Here is a 23,375-nt window from a genome sequence, read left to right as displayed (position 1 = left end):
TGAGTTTTAAATGTTCGTCTATATAAGTATTTATTGTAAAACCATATTCTAAACATTCGTGCAAAATATCTAATGACGTATCCATATGTGTAACATTTGTTTTATTTTATTAATGTTAAGTTTATACATTCAACACAAACTTTTTAATCACTAATCTTTTAAACATAAGCACTATAAGGGGCGTAATTGTAGCTGCTAAAAAGAAAGCCACAGCCATTAAAAGGAACAGGCGTATATTCTACTTCACATCACGCCTGCTAAACGCGTGCACACTATGGCGGCTGCGGTACAAAACAAGGTGAGAAAACAAAAGATATTAGTTAATTTATAAACACTGAAGATAAACTTACCTCTTAAACATAGGCGCTGCGAAAGACGTCAATGTGGCCGCCAAAAAGAAGGCAGCTGCCATATAAAACGAAGGGGCGTATGTTTTGGTTGCGTCGTACACCGCGCCCGCTAGAGGCGTGCCCACTATGGCGGCCGCGCCACGGAATAATATGAGAAGACCGAACGCGTTCGTTAATTTGTCTAGTCCTAGTAGGTCCACTAGAATGATGGACGTTAGAGAGATATAGCCGGCTGAAAAAGATATATAATCATCATTAATTCAATGAGAAAAAAAAACGGTAGCATGATTTCATGTTTTATCTGCGTATGTTTTTATATGCTAGGAACAAAGAATTCCAAACGATTTAATTTTTGTTTTTTTTTTCAAGTTTACAACTTAAGACGAGAAAATTAAATGTACATAATTACAAAGAGTTGAAGAATAAAAATACTTACAAATAGCTAATCCAAAGGCAATAGCCATTAACACGTAACAGGCATACGAAAAACAGAAAGGAGTAGACGCCACCGCTATCTGAAACGAGAAGCAAACACCAATAAGAACCAGAAATACGAAATAGACTTTGAGCCTATTTGTGAAATGTTTTAAAGATAAATTATAAATTGTATCAACTCATTCATATTACGTCTTTATTGATTTAGAAACCACGCATTACTAGAAGCTATTTTCCAACCTCCCAAAATTACAACAGTGCTCTGATTAGTAAGTTAACTATAATAACAAAAAGTTTGTGGAAATATTTCGACTAGAGACGACGAACTTTTTGTTAAAATACTATTTCAAACTTATTAATGAAGAAGTCCCGAAGCCGTCTTCAAATAGCCAGAGTGGCAAAATTGTACTAAGATGGCCCTAGTAGAAAGTTGGCGAAGACATAAAGAGGCTTATGCCTAACAGTGGATCGCAAGTGGTTGTTAATGACAAATGTAAGAGTACTAACCGTAGCGATAACCAGGCAAATATTGTTGAGCAGCAGTGTATCCATCCAAGGGAAGTCTGCGACCCATCCGCACGCGATTCTGCCCACCGTGTTGGTTATACCGATGATGGAGATCAGGAACGATGCTTGGCCCTGTTCAATTCCCTGTAAATACGAGATCAGGCACTTTATAAATAACAGTTCAAATCGAGAAAAATCAGGGCTTGATGTTGCCTGGCTATCACACAGTGAATGGACGCTACTAACTTACATTAAGGTTTTTCGATTAAGTGTGTTTAATCGCCTATTAGGTACGACATCTACAAGATATTGAGTAGACAACAAGTCGCTAGTAACTTTACCAAATACAAGTTAACTGACTCATTGATCAGCTCACAACCGAAACCATACTAAGGAAATTTTTTTAATAATCCCCACTAGAAGAGACAAGCCTTAACATTCATTTTGCAAAAAGTTATGGTAAATTCTTATAGTTCACTATCACTACATAGTAATAAAGCAAAATCGGTTCACGCGTCGGTTCGTCTGTATGCATGTATTTATACTTAGATTTTTAAAACTACACAACGGATTTTGATGCAGTTTTTTTTTATAGATGCTTAAGAGTAATTCAAGAAGACGGTTTATATGTATAAATTCTACCCGTGCGAAGCCGGGGCGGGTGGCTAGTTCAAAATACTGCCGTGGTATAACTAAAATGCCGTTATCTGACATCAAGATTTACACCTTTTTTACCAGTAAAATAAGAAAAAAAAATCTCTTTCGATCTGTATATACGACTTTTTGGTACCTTTAAGTCATAAATAGGCGTTCTTATTGATGAATGGAATCAATTTAAATTTTTACCGCAGTTTTTGACGTTTTACTTAAAACAAGGATTTGGTAGATAACGGCATTTTAGTTACACCAGGGCAGAATATAGATCTCACGTTAGCTTTAGCAGCGTCCACGAGGTACACGAACGGCACGTAGAGGCCGGCCATGCCGAACACGTTGGACACGCCGATCAGCATGAAGGCCGGGTCCCGCAGCAGGCTCACGTCCAACATCGAGGCCAGCGCGGACTTGAACGAGTTGGGGAGAGCGAGGCACGGGCAGAGGTCGTATTCTGAAGTTAGAAGAAAGCAATTATATTCTATGAACTAGGCAATGTATGAGCAGTGTTGTTTTGGTAAGTGTAAAGTGACTCCAATTCAGGTTTTGCTGGAGATGAATACAGGTAAAAAAGCATTAAGAAAGCATGCAGATTACTTAAAAACTACATGCAGACTGCGTTCTAAAATAACGAAAACTGTAATAATCATAGAAAGAAAGTAAGAGAAAATAAATATAGGTACATGCAAAGAGATTTTTAAGTACCCAAAAAGGTTTGACATCAATCTAAACTATACACATCGTTTAGTAGTTTTCTTTGAATATTTCATACTAACATTCCTATTCTCTCCAATATGCTTGCTCTATGGCAAGCTAAGCATGGAGTCCTGTTTCCTACCGGAACTTTTAACTCTTGTATTAAGGTAGATTTAGCACAAATCCTGGATAGGAGATAACTCAATACTCACGTTCCTGTCTCTCCAAGTCTCCCGTTTGCCTGCTCTGTGGCAAGCTAAGCACAGAGTTTCTGTATCCTTGTAAAGACTTCTGGCTCTGGTATTGAGGTAGATTTAGCACGGATCCCGAATAGAAGATGTCTTTCCTTGACATCGGCCGCACCATGCGCGGCGGCTCGCGGGGGCCGGCCACGGACAGTTTTGACGTCATCATACTTTCTGTGTCGCCCTGAAATTAAATATATATCGTAAATTAGAAGAAATTATGGGAGTTTTCGGAATACTTATTCGAGTATTTAAAGAAGGTGCAGGTTTGGGGAAAATAGCTTTAACTATAGTAAGTTTGCCTTCTCCATTTACATAATAACGACGTCCAACGAACTGTAGTGTATATCTTTTATAGGTTGACAACTCAGATTTCAAAACTTTCCAGTAACAGACTTTTTTTGTTGTTTACATAAACACAAAACATGTGTTGGCAAGCGCAGTACACTTTAGTATAAAAATACATTTCCTGTAAAAAAATATATCTTCTTTTCAAATCTACTAATTATTATCAGAAAAGACCTTGCACTAACATATTTAGATGTTAATTCCTTGAACAGATCAATATAGCACATTGCATTATGATCGCATTCGTGACAATTATTGGCGTTGAGCCCAGGGGAACCCTCACCAAAGTACGTGCTATATATTATAATAGAAAGTATATAAATTTAGCCCACATCTTTTAAGATCGTAAGCAGACAACTAACCGTAAAAATGTCAATATCATTCAATTTTCTCTTTAGGTCACTATGAGAGCTTTAAAGCCAGCGGTTTAAGATGTAAACGGTAATGCTGGATGAAGAGCTAATACTTTATACTAGATAGCCAGCATATATAATTAAAAAAATCATTTGTCTATCAGAAATACATAAAAATGTTTATATCATAATATTTAAATATTCTAAAAGATGAGATTAAATCATTTCCTTAAATAAAGGCCCGACTCTCAATCATTTATACCTAAACCGTGAGTCATCGCCAGCACAAAGCGTTAACAGCCGGTATAATGTGAAAAAATTTTAAATAACTGTGTCAGTGTCAGTGCACTGTTCAATTACATTATTCGCATAGTTTGTGTAAACAGGAACACGACAATCGCATTGGATATGAGCCAAATGGCCATTTGGCAGTTGATAGGGGTTCAAGGTGCCGGACACTTTTGCTTGTGGAATTACAATTAATTCATACAGAGTATACATAGGTACTACGTATATCACAGATTAGGTACAGTCAACTGTCTCTTATAGATTCGATAGCCTTATTCTAGAGTACCCCAAGTTAAGCAGATTGACCCTAGATTGATTTTTACAATCTGCGCGGGGAGAGAAACAGCAAGCACACTTAATTTTTACATCGCTGAACTAGTATTATTTCGATGTGTTGAGATTTTTTTGTTGTTCAATAATTTTATCTACGGAATGTAACATTCGATAAGTATTTTAATAGGTTACTGATATAACATGTCATTATAAACATCTATATTGAAACGGTAAGAAGTCATTAACAACGGGTAGTATCGCCACGCTGTCTGGTTTAAGACAAAGTACAATTTATCATTCCTTATTTATATCACTGTGGATTTCGTTAAAGACAGTTAAAGGACGAAACTGCTACTTACATCATTTCTAGCTTGACTATGTACTGATGTTTTGGACGTAGCTCTAATCGCTGCCAGGGACGGTTTAAATCTGTAAAAGAAATAGAAATAACAATATTATTACATGATGTACATACAAAACAAATTACAATAAATATTACATTACATCAATACCACGAGCAGCACCCAGGAAGCATGACTAGCATACAATCTCAGGAACGTACTTGTATTTTGTTTATAAATTAACTATCATTCATACTGGTGGCCAAATTGTGTGACTACGGATAGGTCGCCCATTTTACACATCAGTAGATATACATAAATATAGCCCACATCTTTTAGGGTTTAAGATACAGGTTCCGGCCTAGTTTGAGTCTCCAGGACTCAAGTTTTTGTAATTGTTTTCTCTTTTTTACTATTAATGTGTTATCTACTGTGTAACTTGTGGAGTTAAATAAAATATATTTGAATTTTGCAAATTTTGAATTGAATTTTAGATTGAGTTCAATACGCAAAACCCGTAATCCCGCGATTACCATAGAACAAACTTTATAAATGTTTTACTACGTTGCTTTACGAAGAACGGTACGGAAACATTTTTGGCAGCCCAGAAGCTTACTCTCTGAATCCAAAGGCTAAATAAAATATTCACAACCGTGACCTGACCATGCAGTATTACCACCACCTTACCAATCCCGCCATCACCAATATCAACCTATAAAGAAAACATTTCCACATATCACTGGCTGACCCATCTCCGGCGCTTTGTTCACGTATTCTATCGAAGAACGGAACAGTTCCATTCTTCAGCAGACCGGACTTACGCACAAAGCTGCAGACAAAATAGGATATTCTCAACCAAAGACCATGCAAAGATACCACCACCTTGCCAACCCCTGCATCACCATTGAAAATCCTGTAAAGAAAACATTTCTAACTATCATTGGCTGACCTATCTCCGGTGCTCTGTTTTCTTTGTCTGTCGAAGAACGGAACGGATCCATTCTTTGGCAGTCCAGGGGCTTGCGCGCTGAACGCCGGAGACGAAACGTTACGGGAAATATGCTGAGCCTGGGCTGCCGTCACTGCTGATCCGTTTTCACCCTGGAAAATGACAAATTGATTTGAATTCATCTTTCTGGATGAGCTGGGTCTTTTGGTAGAATTATGACGAGAAATATCCACTTGTTTCTTCTACAGTCTGTATTTTGATTTTTTTTTCGTGATTTTACATATGTATTCTTTCCACTCGTTTGTAAACACCACTAAGTAACTGAACCTTTGTAAAATGATATCTTTGTGGCAATGAGGTTATTTTTGTAGGTAGAAGAAGAAACAAAGCTTCAAATTGAGCGATTATCACATTTCCAGAGCGGATGGACCTAAAGATTCATGAGAACATGTATATTAGGACTAAATCTCATCACAAGTGAAACCAGTATCAAAAAACCCCAAGTTACAAACGAAAAATGTAGTGTAGTATCTGTAATAATCTTACCTTTTTGTGTCCATTCTCCTCCGGGATTTTAGCCTCTGTGATGGTGGGGAGTGTAGGCACGGTGGGTACGCCGTGCATGTTGGGTTGCGTGGGCACGCGGGCCAGGGCTTCGAGGTTCAGGGACGAGTGGACCCCAGGGTCTATGTTGAGCGGCGCCTGCTTAGAGTATTACTTGTTGGATTAGTGAAAAATATCTTCTCTACGGTGCTTAAGCAAGGCAGTGGTGTAACAATGAAAGGATAAATAAGTCTACAACAAAGCATAACTACAAAAAGCAAATTATAAAAAAAAATGACTATTAAAAACATATAATCTAAAAATCTATATCAACGTTAATAGGGGTAATTCCCACTAACAACTGTTTAATGTAGGTAAAATCTAATGGTGTAAATTGATATTATGGTAATTACCTTTGTAATTAATCAAAACCTTAGTACATTAGAAATATTAAAGTGTTCAATCTTTTAATATAAATAAAAAATACTGCAAGGCTTACAAAACCAAAATCTAACTAGCTTAAACTGTCCTACCTACGACTACAACTGACAAAGGGGTTATTTTTGTCGCATTCAAAACCACGTTAACATTACATAATAAGCCAATAAGCTATTCAAGTGCGACCGACATCGGATATTTCATCAGTAGCATATCTCTCCGATTTCCTACACAGATATAATGCCACAAGAAGCAGCTTCCATGAATCAGCCAAGCTTGGTTAAGTGTCTTAAGTGTTCATATCTATAGAAGCATAATGAGCGCGCATGATTGAGATTGTATAAATTAATCGACTGTAAATAAAGTGATTTACTTGAATTGAAAGATATTGACAGGGCGTTCAGTGTTAAACCAAGAAACTAAGTCACCCTGGTTTATCATCTACTCATTAAGACTAAACATTCTTGTAAACAAACGGACAACTTAAATTGCCTATAACGGTTCATCTCATAATAAATTAGAGATAGATTAAAAAAAAGTACTAACGTAGTAAAAGGCAAAGTCGCGAACATTGTTTGTCGTTTCACGAACACATATTACAGAAAATCAATACTACTTCGGAATTATAAATGAGTAGTCCCAACCATAGCAGATGAATGTGGTCTTGTAACATGCAGGACAAGTGCAAGAACTTTGAAACTTATAAATATCGGTACTCTATTTCTTACCTTCATTCTCTTCTCCATAGTGCCATCAGGTAATTGTACAACAAAGTAGGACCCGCCGATTGATCCCCTTTCCATTTGCAGTCTCTTTTCTTCAGCCATACGTTGCAGCAAAGGTTTTTCTCCTGACGTCTGAAAATTTGTTTAGTTAACTTCCAATTCTCTTAAAAGTTTATAAAATTTAAGAACCAAAATTCAAAGCATTTTGAGCAATATTAGTACACTAGCTGTGCCCGCGACTTCGTCCGCGTGGAAGTCGGGGGGACGGTCAGGCGGTCACGCGTACCTATTAGAAAGAACGCTGGTTTCGCCGTATTAAATGTTTCGCTGCAAATTGCTTATAACGACTATATCTCAAAACCTATTCGTCTGATTTATATACTGTGAATGGCAATTTTAGTCTACATGAAAAGCCGAAAGTAATAAACATATTTATTTGGATAAGGATTAATACTGAATTAAAGAAAATTGGTTTCAAAATAACTTATGTTTATAATGAAAAAATAATCTTAAAAAATGAACATAAAAGTGGTTATTGTAAGTAAACCTTAAGAGATAGATATATGCTCTCGCGGACTTTTTTGTGGCAAAAAATGAGTACTTCACATCTTTAGTACATTGTTTTACTATATCTTTGTTGGTTTGCGCAGCGTTCGCGTGGAAAGCTCGCAGATGGCCGACTCATTCAACTTTCACCTGCATTGTTGACGATTCCCGTAGGAAATCCGGGATAAAATGTAGCCTATAGCCTTCCTCGATAAATAGACTATCTAACAGTGAAAGAATTATTCAAATCGGTTCAGTAGTTTCTGAGATTAGCGCGTTTAAACAAACAAACAAACAAAACAAACTCTTCAGCTTTATAATATTAGTATAGATACATACATATAATCACGTCTATATCCCTTGCGGGGTAGATGTAGCCAACAGTCTCGAAAGTAAAATGAATATTTATCTTATTGTGTATAAAAGATAAACAAAAAATTTGAGCCGAAAATATCCTTAATTCACAATTTTAACACACATATGACTGATTAATACTATGTTCAAAACCCACCTTTGGATAGACCAATGGTCTCATAAGCGCTCCAAATATGACGCAGTTCAGAATCAGGCCGGCAAGAAGCAGATTTGCGCCTTGCCACGATCCGAACTGCTCTAAGAGATAAGAAGCCAGGGGCGCGAAGGTAAATGTGCCCACTCCTGACCCGCAGACGGCTATGCCGGTGGCGAGGGACCGGCGGGTCTCGAAGTAGTAACCCACAGCCACCACTGAAGGCAAATAGATCATACCGAACCCGATACCTGGAAAGATGTTCGTGATTGTAAATGCTGGTACAATAATCTGAATAGCGCATCTTTAAGGAGCAGCGAAAATATTTTTTTTCTCGAAAAACGAGGCAATTAGCTCCTATAGTTTTGTTTATATGAATAGGGGGTTATGTTGCTCTGCGATTATAAATAGAATACGTCTTCGATAGCACAGTAGTACTAGTTGTATCTGGTTAGGTGAAAACGTGTGGAAGTTTCCCACTAAGACGGTATTTTTTCATTAAATTTTTAACCAACAACGTTCAACTAAATTAATATCACGAAAAAATATTTAATGGATTTCAAATCCTAAACAAAAGGAAAATTGGATAACTTGTTTAAACCCAGTATGACTGCAGGTTAACCCTTCTCAATTTGCAAATGATTGGTATCGGACACGGGTTCATCCACCCCGGTCGATACGATCTGAATAAATCATATTACTGGGAAAACAATTACCTTCACAGTGGGTTTTTCCCAAATAAAAGTAAAATTGTTGAAAAGGTGAATTCCTTGTAAAATTGAGTAGAAAATACTCGTTTATACATTATCAAACGTTAATCGAATTGAAAATTCAAGAAAACACAAATTAGGAGCCCCAGTTCAATAGATCAAGCAGAGTTCTGATGCGGTGATAAGTCAATTTCTGAAATGCATAGGTCCTATTTCAGAAGCATATTTTTACTGGAAAGTCTATTTTATGCAAATACATATTATAACGTCTTACGGGGTAGATAGAGCCAACGGTCTTAAAATGACCAACAGGCCACGTATAGCTGTTTGGCTCTATAATGGAATTGATATTAAAATGGTGACAGGTTGCTAGTCCATCGCCTACAAGAAGAAGCCCAAGTTTATAACCCTATTCTTTACGAAAATTCATCTTTAATTAATAAAAAAAAAAATTGTTGTTACAGGAATTAGGCTTTACATATTAAATAGGATTTCACAACGAAATTGACACAGACACAGCGCCCCTCAGTCCCTATCATTTCGGAAGCATATCAAACGAGACTAAATTAGAGACATTTGGACAATGGCGGCCAATTCCGAAATATGTGTTAGAGTAGGTACACATCTAATAAGCGTAATTACATATTGTCACAATTCTATTCGCGGCCTCGGCATCAATCGCGGGCAAATTGCTGAAATCTTGTATGTACAATATTGTTATTACTCTGATCATGTCTATCAATCGTGAATACATCATTGAACTACGTAGTCGAATGCAAATCAATTTCTATATCAAAATATTTTCCATTATCGTAATAGGTGTCAATGTTTTGATAGCAATAAGTACCTGTGGCAATAACCTGTTCTCAAACCAATGTCATTTTAAGAATTAAGTACATAAGTATCTCTATAAACATACGTACTTTTATGAGTTATGTTATGCTATACTGTTTACCATCCACGTATCCACGTAAAATTTTGTTGTTTTTGATTATTTTTATGTTTTTGACGCAAATCTTTTTTTAAAACAACATTTACATTCTTGTTTACTTTGATTTCTTGAATATTTTTATCACCTTTTTTGTGATCATTTTGTAAACAAAAAGTTATGTATGAACTCCATGTAAAATAAACTAGCGCATATCAGACTATTTAAAATATAGTCACGTTTCATATTTGTTTTGTATACAAAACCTTACAAACATACACCACTGTAGGCGCACCTAAGCGCATCATATCGATTACAATACATGAACATACAACAAATTATGCGAAACTTGATATAGCGTGACTCAGTGTTTATAGGCGGCCCACAATCGGCATTTTGAACCACAAAGGAGCATATGCTGCTGGGTCATCGCACGACAAACAACTCATGCGTCATTTTCCGGCACATACTCCAATTCCAATTTTCTCTACAAACATTTAATCATAATACAATAACCCTAATAAATACATAAAATTTTGGCGCTAAGGAAATGAGTTTAGGTTCACGCGGTGATGAATGATAAAAAAAATCTGTTTAGTTTTCATTGATATTATCAATCAATCAATGAATGTGCTCCGAATCAATTAAAAAAAAAGTTACAAAAACAAAAGGCAATTTATCGTTAACAATATAATCAAACGAAATTAAATAAAACAAGGAAAACGTGAAACCGCCGCTGAAAAAGACAGCGTGACGATATTAGAACAATTTTTCTTTTTCAGTGGCAACATTTTTCGATGATTCAAATTATTCAAGAGGACGCAAATTGACCTAAATTCGGAAACAAAAGAATATTTCAATTACGATCGGAAGAATAGCTCCACAAGAGGTTAGCGTAATTCAAATCAATTATCCAGTATAATTTAAATATATTTGATGAGTAAGGAATCTATGAAAGAAAATTATAAAGATTAATTCAATTGAAAGTTAACTAAAACAAAAGTTTTCAGTAGGTAACCAAACCCCCGCCATGGCGCCGGCATACCGCATACACTTTAGAAGCAACCAAGCAAAATAAATATTCATACACGAATGAATACCCTTTACAAAGGCTGTGGCCCTCGAATATTTGACACGTGAAGGCACAAAATTTTTATGCATAATTATTTAACTTGGGTGTAAGTAATTTAGAAAGAATAATTATTTTAGTATGTATATAATTTAATTAAAAAAGAGAGTGATATTTCACAAATTTCATTTAATTAGATACGACTTAAATGATATTTGTGAAATATACTATTAAACATCAAATGTTTCACTATAATTTTCCTTATTGCGCGAAATGCTATTGCACCAAAACCATGAAGTTTTATGGAAGTTAAGTTTACAAAAACAAAATAGGTACCTAACAAGAACATACAACCGGCATCACAGTGCCCTATACAATTATTGTAAGTATTCGATTTCGACGCATAACATTTACAAAACATTGATATTAGTAATTTAAACAAATCGCTAATTCTCTATACGATGAGGTTCGTTGGTAAGTAATTAATTTGATTTTCGTATTTTGATTATTTTTAAATATTACTTAAGGTGAGAAAACCATATTCTGGCGTCCTTAGTGATTAATTATTTTCATCTGTGTCCGATCTGATATTTATAAAAAAGCTTTGTCAAATATTTAATCCAGATGCATATTCCTCTACAGCCAAGTGATTAAATCATTTGTATTAGTAATTTACAGTCAGGGAATAAAACAGAAATAGTCCATTTCTTCAAGCTAACGGGGGCGTAACGAACTAGCGTTCACGATTCGTCGACAACGACATTGAGAGTCTGTGATCTCAACTCCGCTGCCAAGTGGGATCAGTCAACAATCGGCCGACTCGCTAAACGATTGAGACATTTCAAATATTATGTAAACCACCGGAAACATAATTACATTACCTATGTCAGGATCTTTGAAATAAATAAAGACCGCGGTCTTTTTAAAGATACTTTGTTTCGGATCGGTCGCAGTTGTCCTTTTTCAGGGATATTAATAATCCTGTGGTAAAAGGCCAACAGAATTGTGGCTCTGAAAGAATTTATCAAACAGAGTCATCATTATGATATGACAGATCTAATACGGTTCTTTATAAGTCGGCAACCATCCTGAATGGCGCCGTAACGTCTGCAATCACTGGCAACCCGCCAGCCGTCCTGACTCCCCACGACCTTCGTGTCAACTTACACGGACAAAAAAACTTGGTAGCCAACTTAAGTGTCAAGGTGCTTACAATCTGAGCACTACCTACACCACATCGTCATCGTCATCAGATTAATCGTGTAATGTGTTTTTAAAATATATCATAAAAGTAAAATTGAAGACTGGACAATACAATATAGATGTTTTTGATAAGGAGAAAAGCTATTCTATTTATCCGGTAGACGGACAGATAATGTACTCCAAAAATACAATACAGTGAAAAATACTAATTTTAATGGATTTCATTATTTGAACTAAAACCTATGTTAGCATCAAATAATTTTGTATCCATTTGCAGAACGCATCCATTTCAAGGATGGATCAAACCCCAAAAAGAACAATAGACAATATACATACGTAAAGTTTAATCTCAGTTACATAAACTGCCTCTTGAATAGAGCGTGGAAACGTGAAGTAGAAAGCCCTTTATACTTCGTTCGCTATCATGGAAGGTCTATACCTTTTATAAGTGTCGTGTAGCTTCGTTTGCACGGTTGATTGTTGGCAAATATCCAATTTCACGCGAGGTTTGTTGCCACTGTTTCAAGGTTCACAAGAATATATAGGCGTCAATTATTACGAAGAGAACCACTTGCACTTTCTCTCTTCTTCTTATAGTGTCATCTTCTTACTAAGGTCTGCGATCGTCAATAAAACTGCACTCTCGAGATCGCTGCTCGGATTAAGGATGTACTGATGAGGAAACATGGGCGAAGATCAGGAAGCCAAGATCTCCCTCTACAGCCTGGTTTGCACTTTTTTTATATCTTTATTTTTTTAATCGTTTGATAAACATTCAGTCAACAGTTATTTTCCGATGATAAAACATACATTTGGATATTTATATGTCTGATAATTAAAACCATATGCCTTATTCATTCTTGATTTTTGTTACACAGAAGTAAAGCACAGCTATGTGTCTATTTTGTGGAACACCAAACGACGATATTAACAACATTCCTATTAAACTGTCGACACAACGCCAGGAATAGTTTTCACGCATGATTTGAAGGGCGCCGGCAAAAATATCACTTGTCCGGCTTTAATTGCTCCAAATGAAGCAATTACTGTAATAAATTAAACTGTGGTTGTACAATTAAGATGGAACACTAAAAAAGAGTATGAGATAACGCAATGTTTTTGTATTTTGCTTTTAAACTAAGTACATATGAAAAAATAAAGATCCGTCCTGGCCAAAAGTCAGGTCAAGAGTATAGGTAGGGTAAGAAGAGAATGATACTCGTAAATGTGGCTGAAGCGAAAGAAGTATCGTATTCAATAATCGTGGCAAGTGAAGGTCTCTGCTTACTGATAGGACTAACTTATAACTCTTAAAGAAAGTAATTTTGATTAGAAAATTCCTTCTACTACAATCTATTGAAGACAATGACTTTAATTAGTCTACATAGCACCAAGCACATGGTGCATACGTGCCCATAATGCTAATGCTACGACTATGAACCGAAGGACATAGTCACGGCGCCAAGCAGCCAATCCACATCTGTGCCATTGTGCCAAGGCCATTGCCAGACAGAACATTAACATACCGTACGCTGGCTCCTAGTTTTATGTGCCATGAGAATACCAAGCCAATTGACGTAGTTGCATACAATATTTATAATCATACAAAACTATGTCATACTGATACTGTAATAGTGTACTAGATCGTTGCATTTGTTGCAATAATACGGAGTATAAGCAAACATTAGATAAGTATTCTAACAAGTAAATAACTTCTTTGTTTAAAGAATAAACTTGAGAAATGTGCACTATAATGCTTGTAGCTTATTCCGTGGCAAGAAATACGATATCAATATAAAGTTGCATAATATACCAAGGAAAGCTGATAATCACAAGGTGAAAATGCTTACAATTCTGTTACCGCTGCGTTTTGCAATTATGTAACTAAATTAAAAGCAGCTTCTAACCCGTTACCAGAATTGATCAATAAAACCAAATCAAGGCGGAAATAACGAGTAAAATCGAGTTGTTTACACACTATAAATTGGGTCAGGGTATCCCAGCCAAGTTGAATTGACAGGCCACGTAAATACACACAGTTTTCACCAATGACATATTGTCGTGGGCTTGGGCTGGATACAGGCCAGTAAGAAAATTTCGTTTAAAAATCCATATCATCACTTGGCGACCGTATGTTTACACCGATGAATCAGAGTTGTTATTTATATGTAAGTATATTGGTTTCCAAACGATTCTCGGAAATATGTTCTAACACAAGCAGTAAACAAGAAATCTCAGGATCAATAATGGTTGTTTTCATATAAAACATACGATTTTCATACTCAATACTATGTCGAATTGCAGCCGTCTATATTTTTATATATTTACAGACTAGAACAATCTCCAACAAATTCCTACATGATACTTCACACAAGTTTACAATCTTATTCGAGGCGATGAGCTATTTGAATCTGAATTCTATCACATAAGACTGAAGCTGAATGAGCCTTTTCAGTCTTTTCGTGACTGTTGGCTCTGTCTACCTCGTAAAAGATTAAGGCATGATTATAGTATGTACTTAAGTTACAAACCCGTTAAAATGCTCAATTAAAATAGCACCAAGTTAATTATTAGTCGTATTAGTGCCCCAGAACGTAGTACGGATATATTCAATTGTATCGCTGGAATGCAAATAGAAGGGTAAATTGAACGATGTGGCGATTATTCCACTATTCGAGCAACATCATATGACCTCAATTCTCATGGTTATGTCCATCATGTTATGGTTATACTGGCTAATCCGACGACTGTTTGGAGAATCCGACATTGTCTCGCTCATTCTGTGACTCTGACATGTGACATCATTGGACAAATTAAACTGACAAATGAAAATTAAAATCGTTAAAACGACATTAACTAACTTTTATAGTTTGATATCACATACGTAAATATACATAAAATTTCATACACACGAATATCTTGAGAGGTAGACAAATCCAACAGTCACACAAAAGATGCGAAAGCGAAGTTCAGCTATCCATTGAATTAGATAAACAGTTTTTCAACAACAAAAAAATTAAACAGGAAAAGGTTAAAAATGAGTTCGGCGCACCCCAAGCCCCGAAACTTTGCAGTGGAGGTTGCAACCGGGTACACGCAAAGATAAGACAGAGGAAAAATTTATATATTATATTATTACACATTGACAGAGGCACAGATTGAGGTAGCCGCAAAGTAAGAATGTGAGAGAAATAAGGGTGTATTTACCTCCAAGCAGTCCATAAGTGATCATCATCATCGTAACGCTTTTGCTGTAAGACGACAGCACGAAAGCCACCGTCGCTATTATAGAACCGGCGATGCAGACCGCGCGACACCCAAACTTGTTGCATAGCGCCGACACTATTGGACCTGAAAACAAATTGTTAAGAATTAGGATAACAAAAACATTTAAACTGTCAAACTTGATAGTACCAAGCTTTATGTCCTTTCCCATAAAACTTTTAGTACTTAAGGATACAAAATTATTTTTAAAAAATCTTGGCCAAGGAGACGGACCAAATTTTAAAACAAACATTAAATATTGTGCAATGCTTAGATCCTTCTGAGAGTCGAAGGTAACTCAGTTCATAAAATACTAATTTATTATATTATTGATGCTCAATAACATGATTTCAAATAAGGTTTATGAATAGGCTATAACTTGATATATAATTAAAAACAATACCGTCGGCAACTGCCGACACAAAACAAACACAAACGCATCTTGGAAATATTTGATTTCTTAGTTCGGCTTCTCATCATAAGTTTTCAATCGTTCAGTACGAGTTCAGTACCGGGACTCAAGTCGAGTTCAGTAAGAGACCTTGTACTTAACTCAAATGAAAACCAGTCTTGTACTTGGTAACATTTGAATACTTGGTAACCAGCTCAAGGAGTCGTCCCATATCGGCATGCAAAATAACCTTAGAATATAATAATCATCTGAGTGTAATCAACATAGCGTGTTACACAACATTTATTTATTGTATGTTTTTAAATAATTTATTGATTTATGTGTAATTGTTCTATGTATAACTCTTAGCAAGAATAGTTGTATGGTTTATATGGTAAGTATTTATTGATTTATTTTCAAGCAATAAATTGTACTTCCAATGTTTGTTTTACCAAAATTTTCACGTTAGAAAATAGACAAAGAAAATTAAAAGCAACAGTTTTTTCATTAAAAAGAAATTTTTCTATACTAATTACAATAATTAAAGCATTTCTAAATATAAGGTTATTGTGTCGGGTCCCGTCCGGCATAGACTTGTGATAACATAGGGCTTTCTATGTATACGTACTCACTACATACATACCTAGTATCATGAAATAGTACTAGAAAGAAGCTAAAATCATTCCGTCAGAAACTTTTGCAACTCTTAGTTCTTTTTTTCGGTTCATTCCTACGGATTGACTTGGTGTTAATTACACTTGGAAATGAATTCTTTTAATATCAATATTATGGCGAAAATCTAAATTATTTCATGTGATTGTAGAAAACGTAACGAGCTATGGGAAATGCAAATATAAGTATAACAATGTAATCGTCGTGTAAATAAATTAGATTCAACTAATGGATAATTATTACATTTTCTGGTAATTAAAACGCAAATAAATGATAAGAAGGATTTATGAGATAATATTTTCCTTAGCAATACGATTTCTTATCACACTGAATACATATTTGAATCTTAATTCCATTCTTATCGCTATGGAAATCCAAAACAACTTGATTAAATTATTAGATAAAAACAATAAGCTTATATGTATAGAGTTTAAATATAACATACTAAAAATTATGAATGAAAGCATTTTAAGTCTCTTGAAAAGTTTTGCAAGTCACACATAAGATTTTACGTCTTTATCCTACGGTGTAAACATAACAAGGCTTGATTGTTGCCTTTATGATGAAATTGAATGAGAAAGTTCAATCCTGACATCTAGGCTCCCCATTGATTGCGCCTCCCTGAATACCGAAAACTAGATTGTTGTAAGATAAAAATATATAAATCAATATAATATTTTTTAGACGCCTGATTAAGCCGACAGTTTTTTTACTTTTTTACGATATAGAGTTAACAGGCGCAGTAGATAAATAAAAGCACATGAACCTTTTTTTTAATAAAAATTCCTACAGCGAGGTTACAATCTGCTAATATTGAGGCAGCAGGTAGATAAGCATTTATCTAGCAATACATTGTACTTGTATTCTACAATACTGGGCGTGATTTAATTCAAATTGAGTACCGATAATACATCATCCTACTCGTAATAACAACATAGGTATCATGTGTAGCATAATACGTCTATAAATTTTAGAACTAAATATCTATTTTTACATTATATTTCCTAATACTGTCAGTGCTTATTAATTTCGTTATACTGATTTCGTATAGTGTATCTTCTAATTTTTTTTATACTTGGTCTTTGTGCAGCAATGAACTTAGCACCTCTATTAATTACGCCCACTGCATGCTAGTTTTTACGACCTCATCAGATATTAATTTTCGCTTCATTGTTTCCCAGAACGAATATGCACAGCACAGTAAACATATGCAGTACATGCTAGTGACACATGACTATGTGCACAGGAGTAGACCACACGGCAACGTGACCTGAATTGACAGGAAATAGCCGTGTCCGATTAAGTCCGAAAACGTCAACCTGTTGCATCACGATCTTCATCAATACAACGTTAGCGGAACTGCACCATTTAGTTTGCTCATATTGGATAGGATCGTTATAAGCTGTTCAGCTATTGAGAAATTAGAATTGTAATTTTTTTTGTCGGGACGGTCTTATAAAGGTTTTCCGGTAAATAAGCTTGGGAAAAAATCCCAACTCGCCCTGACTACAGTGAGATACCTATTCTAAAACTAATGAATCTGCACTAATCAAATTATGATGTAAGTATATAGTATGTATTAACAAACTTTACGCTTTTAGTACATAAACTGATTTTATTTCGTTTGGGAAGTACAAATGTTTAGAAAAGTTCTTAAAACTTAAATCTAAACTGCCAGAATTTAACTGACAAAACAACAAAACAAATCATTAAAAAATTTCACTTACCAGCCGCCAAATACACTCCTGAAAGCAAACTGCCGACCCACGCAACAGTTCCTTTTCCCGCTCCAAAGTACACGACCAGTTCTGGCAGAAATATGCCAAAGGTGTACGCTATGCCGTCCACCACCAAGTTGCACATAAAGGAGGCGAAGACCACGACCCAACCATACCCTCCGTCGGGGGGTGGGGGCAGAGCCGTGTAGTCGTAAGCCTCGTCATCATCAGCGTCTCCTGCCCCTTCCGCTGTTAGTCTTGCTGCCTCTTCACATGATGTTTCGCTTTCGGTCTGAAACAATAAATATTGTTGAGTTAAAGGAAAACTTCCTCATGTACCTATACATAATCACGTCTTTATCCCATATGAGAGAGCTAACTTTTGAAAAGACGTGCAGATGTATGGTTAGATGTAAACAGATTCAATTCATCCATCTAACATTAAATTGATTTTAATAAAACCGTTTCTTCTCTTTCGTACCACCAACGTATCATCATTACTCATTTTAGCAAACTCGAACATCAGTCACTCTGGTAAACATGTCAACCAGACAAATGATATATCACGGTAACCCAATAGAATTTTCTTCGGAATGAAAATCAATACGTTTTTCATTATTCTCCTATCCCATAACTTGCTACACTCAATGCAAAATCTACTATGTAAATCAATCAATGTATGTATTACCACAAATATTATTTTGATCCAAATATAGTCTATCCGAATCATGGCCTCATTAAAACACAAACAGTAGCTCGGATTTATACCTCCATCAAAATTAACGTATCGTAAATTTAAAAGCGTTACGTCATCTGGTCATCTCGTTATTGTTTTTGCTATTTGACTGACTTTATCGTTACCATCGTAAAGTGTATTAATGTGTTCGATATTTTCCCTCTTAAGGACACTCAAGATATTATGACCATAAACCATGACAATTTCGGAGTATGCAATGTAATTATAAATAGTTTATGTGCATAATCAATCACGTGTAAACAAAATGATAGCTGCCGCGTTGACTGTATCATTTTTGAGACTTGTGACTCCTTGACCACTAAATCATTTATTCAAGTTATGAATTCGATATTAGATATTTGTCAAAAATTCGGTTGTCGTCGCGTAGACAGTAGAAATATTTCTGGCAGGTTTGTTGTGGAAAATAACAATCCACGATGTTTGTTTGCATTATAATATTCACGTGTCGCGGCATTAAATAACTACATTCTTACGTAAGCACTAGAACATTGTTTTATTTATGTGAAAGTTCCGAGTGCTAGGATATTTCGTAGTATATTTCCGTTTTAAACTAAACAGTCAAACTAAATATAAAAAGAAAATTCAGCATGTATTTAAACACAATAATTCTGCAAATTTCGAAACGAAATACATCCGTTTCTATGGTGCTATAAGTAATTTTTTTTTCAAATCCGGCCCAATCCAAAATCACGACAGACGTGTGGCTGTGCCTACGGTCGATTAAAGATTCAAACTATCTTGCGAACATTAAATTTCATGGTCATTGTCAAAGTCATTTGCGTCTGCTTGTACATAAATATACTATTGTATATTATTGTCAGATTAAATGATTCCAAGGTCGGGGTAACCAATTCTAAAGCACAATATTGTTTTATTATAGCGCATATTATGTGGTTAATTTATAACAATCAATTTTTGAAGACCTATCGAGACTAATTATTCTAATTTCATAAAACAACTTCATCTTCAGTTTGTTTGCCCCAAATATAAAATTGGCCGGTAGACACTTCGGACTTCTCATGCTTTTATTGTGTTAAATCATCTTTATTATGAGTAATAGTTAAATAGTAAGTAATTGTACTGTACGTGCATTAGTTAATTCTTTATTCAGGTGCCTATCTATTGCCAACATTTACATTTATATATGCCAGCATTTTGTGGAACACCCTTTGTTAGTATGCGCATACGCAACTCATTCATTTATCATCGCGTTTGCGTGGTGCATTTCTTTGTTTCCGTCATATGTCAATTGCCACGATATCAAACGCTCGCATTGTCGGCTCCACAATGAAATGTTCTATCATAGTGATATGCATGAACAAATTCTAAGGTTATCTATGAGTGCACCTAGTTACACAGACAATAGCATTATCAGACTTCTTGTAAGACATAAGTAACGAAAGTTATTTTATAGCATGACGTATAGTTAATTTTGAATATCAAGAAGACTTCTAAGTTGAAAGAGAACTTAAGTTTTTGTCAAAATATGTTTGAATTACTTGTGTTTGCACTAGCGGTTCACCCACGAACCTAAAATGGTTTGAAATTTTTATCCTCCGTTTAATTTCATGTTAACTAATGTACCAATAGTATATACCTAATGATGGAGACATCATAAACATTTTACATACATATTTATACATTTTACGTGCATAAAGTTTAAATAAATAAAACTTGCACTGCACAACCTCATATCGATCATATTATCTGATCTAGGGCAAGGTACCGATAATTCCGTTAATCTTAACAATATATGTGTTATCGACATAGTTACAACTTTTAATTCAACTTCAAATAAAATTATCTTCAAGGTCATTTTAACAAATGTTTGGCAGTCATTAATATGTAAGCTTTTTATTTATTTTTAATGCGGTTGGCACACAAACAGAAGTGCTAAAATGAGTGAAAATAATTGTGAATATTTATTTAGGTAACTAAGTCGAGAATTACAATATTAATTTTAAAGAGCTTAAATAATAATCTAATCAATTTCTATGAATGTAACTGAATCAGGGACTGGCTTCAAAATTACCTCAGGCTTGAATGTAAAATGAATCTGCGTCGGACTTCGGCCTAACATCGGCTTGTATCTGGGACAAGGTACCGATAATCCTATCAATTTACCTCTTATTCTTAATAGATATCGATGTAGCTAAATCTTTTGATTCGAAGCTCTTCGCATAATTGGACAATAATTTAATGTCTGCTTCAGATTTTGTACACTAAAATGTTCATATAACGAACTTAAATATTATACTATATTTACAGAGAATTTACTGACTACTCTTATATATAACTAAATAGACCCCAGGCCCCGGAGCATCACCTACAATGGAAGGTGAAAGATGGTCCGAAAAACTACTATTCTTTGGCAAAATTTCATCAAAATCAATGTATCATTTTGTTAACAAATGCGAAACGAGGTACTTTGTCCGTGATTAACGCGAAAAAATTCATTAAATTCTTGTTTCGTATAGAAAAACGAATTCGTGCTCAGGATCCTAAATTCACTTTGTACAAGAGGCGACCTTGCCACTGTTTACACTACAACAGCTCGCGCATAGTGATTTATTTTGTTAGCATAGTTTGTGTGCATAAAAATAACTTCCTTACTTCCCATCAACTAACTGTGATAAGATTTAGGAGCAGGTGATATGAGAAGATTTTATGTCTGTCTCTTTATGACATACTTTAAATATTACCGAAAGGAGGACGAAATCTTTGTAGATATTTCAACATCATAGCCAGTACTTTAATGTTCCGAGTGAAGTACAAAGGAACATTATAACAAGGAAACCTTTACTGACCTCAAATTAAACGGAATAATAAATTGAAACCTTAGAGAATTCTTAGTAAATACATTTTATGTTCTGTAAGCAATTTTACACGACGTTCCGCGTTATTGAATTACATTATGTATAGGAAATATTAACGTAGGAATGTCTACATGTATATATAAAATATGCTATAATAATTTCAAAAAGATTTCATATAAATGCTATCTTTAGAAGCAGCAGCACCAGCCAAGAAACGTGACAAAGAAAGCCGTTCAGTGAACTTTTGGTGTTGATTCATTTAAATAAATACACTTAAGGATATGCTGCGAAAAGACTGAAAAATAAAACGAAGTATGCCTTTATAACAACCGCAGGGTTATTGCCGCAGGGCGCAGGGTAACGACTTCTGTACGTACAAGACTTCTTTCCTGTCTGTCTGTTGCTCTTCGTCTGCCGAAGCGAGTAAGACCAAGAGCAGCAACAACCACAATCAGACAAATGTAGGTTGGTGAATAGTGACTATGAGGAGTAATCTGATGATTTTCGAAACGTTTTGTAAAAAAAATTAATATGAAGTACTACTTGATTTAAAAGCTCAACTGCCTTTTCAAAGTAGTTTTCACAATTTGACTCTCAATTCTATCATTAAGCCAAAAACTGATCGACGGCCTATCAGTCTTTTCAAGACTGAAGAGCTAATAGCTCTGTCTACCTCGCAAGAAATACAGACGTGATAATATGTATGTATGTAGTTTGCACAAAGGAAAGGGTCAGAGGCAAATATTTATTAGCCAAATGGTAACATCAGGACAACGTGGTGGCCTCGTGGTGCTCCGCACGTGATCTCGATTGCTGCTAATTGATTGGTGTCGCATGCTTCGGCGCTGTTTAAACTCTTGACTATGAATTTTTATATAGCCCTAAGATACCAATTGGTGTTTAAAACCAAATTTAGACACAAAACCCAACCAATAAACGTATAAAGAAAAGAAATCGAATACATACCGCCATGTGAAGATGTCTTTAAATAGACAGCACAGAAATACAGCCACTAAACTCGCAAAACGAACTATCAATGATAAAGCCAGTCAAAGACTTGAAGGTGCCAATTTGATAACATTATATCTTAATCTACTCTTGATACTCATTATTACATACTGAAGTGATAATGAAATCGATATATTAATTTTTATTATTCGATGCCTAATGCACGTACATAACTCCCATGTTGTACTGTCACAACGCACAGCATACTTGCTTATAACCACATATTAGTTACCAGTAAAAACCAAAACTGCCTGATATAACCATATCTTCACCACCAAAACTTTTCGTATATATAACAATGAATAAATGTTACTCCAGCAATAACTGTTAATGAAAATAAAATAAACCATTTATTTATTTAAAACGTGTAAAATTAGTAGTCTCACGTGTCCAGCAACGTTTACATAGAATAATGATTTACAACAGTTTGTTAAGGATTATAATTATGACTTGATCGAGACTATATAGTAGAGAATGGTATAAGATCGTCTTTTGATATTGTTCATAATGATGAAAAATTATTAGCGGAGTACATGCGTGGTGGTCAAATTTTCCCCGTGTCCCTTGTCATTATTTATTTTAGAAAATTAGCAGAAATGAATTAAAAAAAGAGGAACCAATCAAAAATATAAAAGATAAT

General features: G+C 35.1%; 1 protein-coding gene across 6 annotated transcripts in view; it reads right to left on the bottom strand.

The window, feature by feature from the left end:
• The window catches only part of LOC106136640 (monocarboxylate transporter 13), a 35,028-nt gene that overhangs the window by 3,968 nt on the left and 7,685 nt on the right, over positions 1-23,375 (bottom strand). For 2 of the 6 annotated variants that reach the window (XM_060945503.1, XM_060945505.1), the window contains 12 exons: positions 18,164-18,446; positions 15,317-15,460; positions 8,203-8,450; positions 7,149-7,277; positions 5,986-6,144; positions 5,427-5,591; positions 4,509-4,580; positions 2,855-3,071; positions 2,222-2,400; positions 1,293-1,436; positions 787-865; positions 351-582 (listed from right to left, as the gene is read on the bottom strand). In XM_060945503.1, coding sequence (XP_060801486.1) covers positions 351-582; positions 787-865; positions 1,293-1,436; positions 2,222-2,400; positions 2,855-3,071; positions 4,509-4,580; positions 5,427-5,591; positions 5,986-6,144; positions 7,149-7,277; positions 8,203-8,450; positions 15,317-15,460; positions 18,164-18,446 — 2,051 coding nt within the window. Of the gene's footprint in view, positions 1-350; positions 583-786; positions 866-1,292; positions 1,437-2,221; positions 2,401-2,854; positions 3,072-4,508; positions 4,581-5,426; positions 5,592-5,985; positions 6,145-7,148; positions 7,278-8,202; positions 8,451-15,316; positions 15,461-18,163; positions 18,447-22,693; positions 22,846-23,375 lie in introns of those variants that run through there. The other 4 variants (XM_060945508.1, XM_060945506.1, XM_060945509.1 and 1 more) reach the window with 4 other exon arrangements.

The sequence above is a fragment of the Amyelois transitella genome, chromosome 8, assembly GCF_032362555.1.
Source record: "Amyelois transitella isolate CPQ chromosome 8, ilAmyTran1.1, whole genome shotgun sequence".
NCBI lineage: Eukaryota > Metazoa > Arthropoda > Insecta > Lepidoptera > Pyralidae > Amyelois > Amyelois transitella.
The sequence above is the reverse complement of the archived record's forward strand: the minus strand, read 5'-3'. Positions and strand labels throughout refer to the sequence as shown.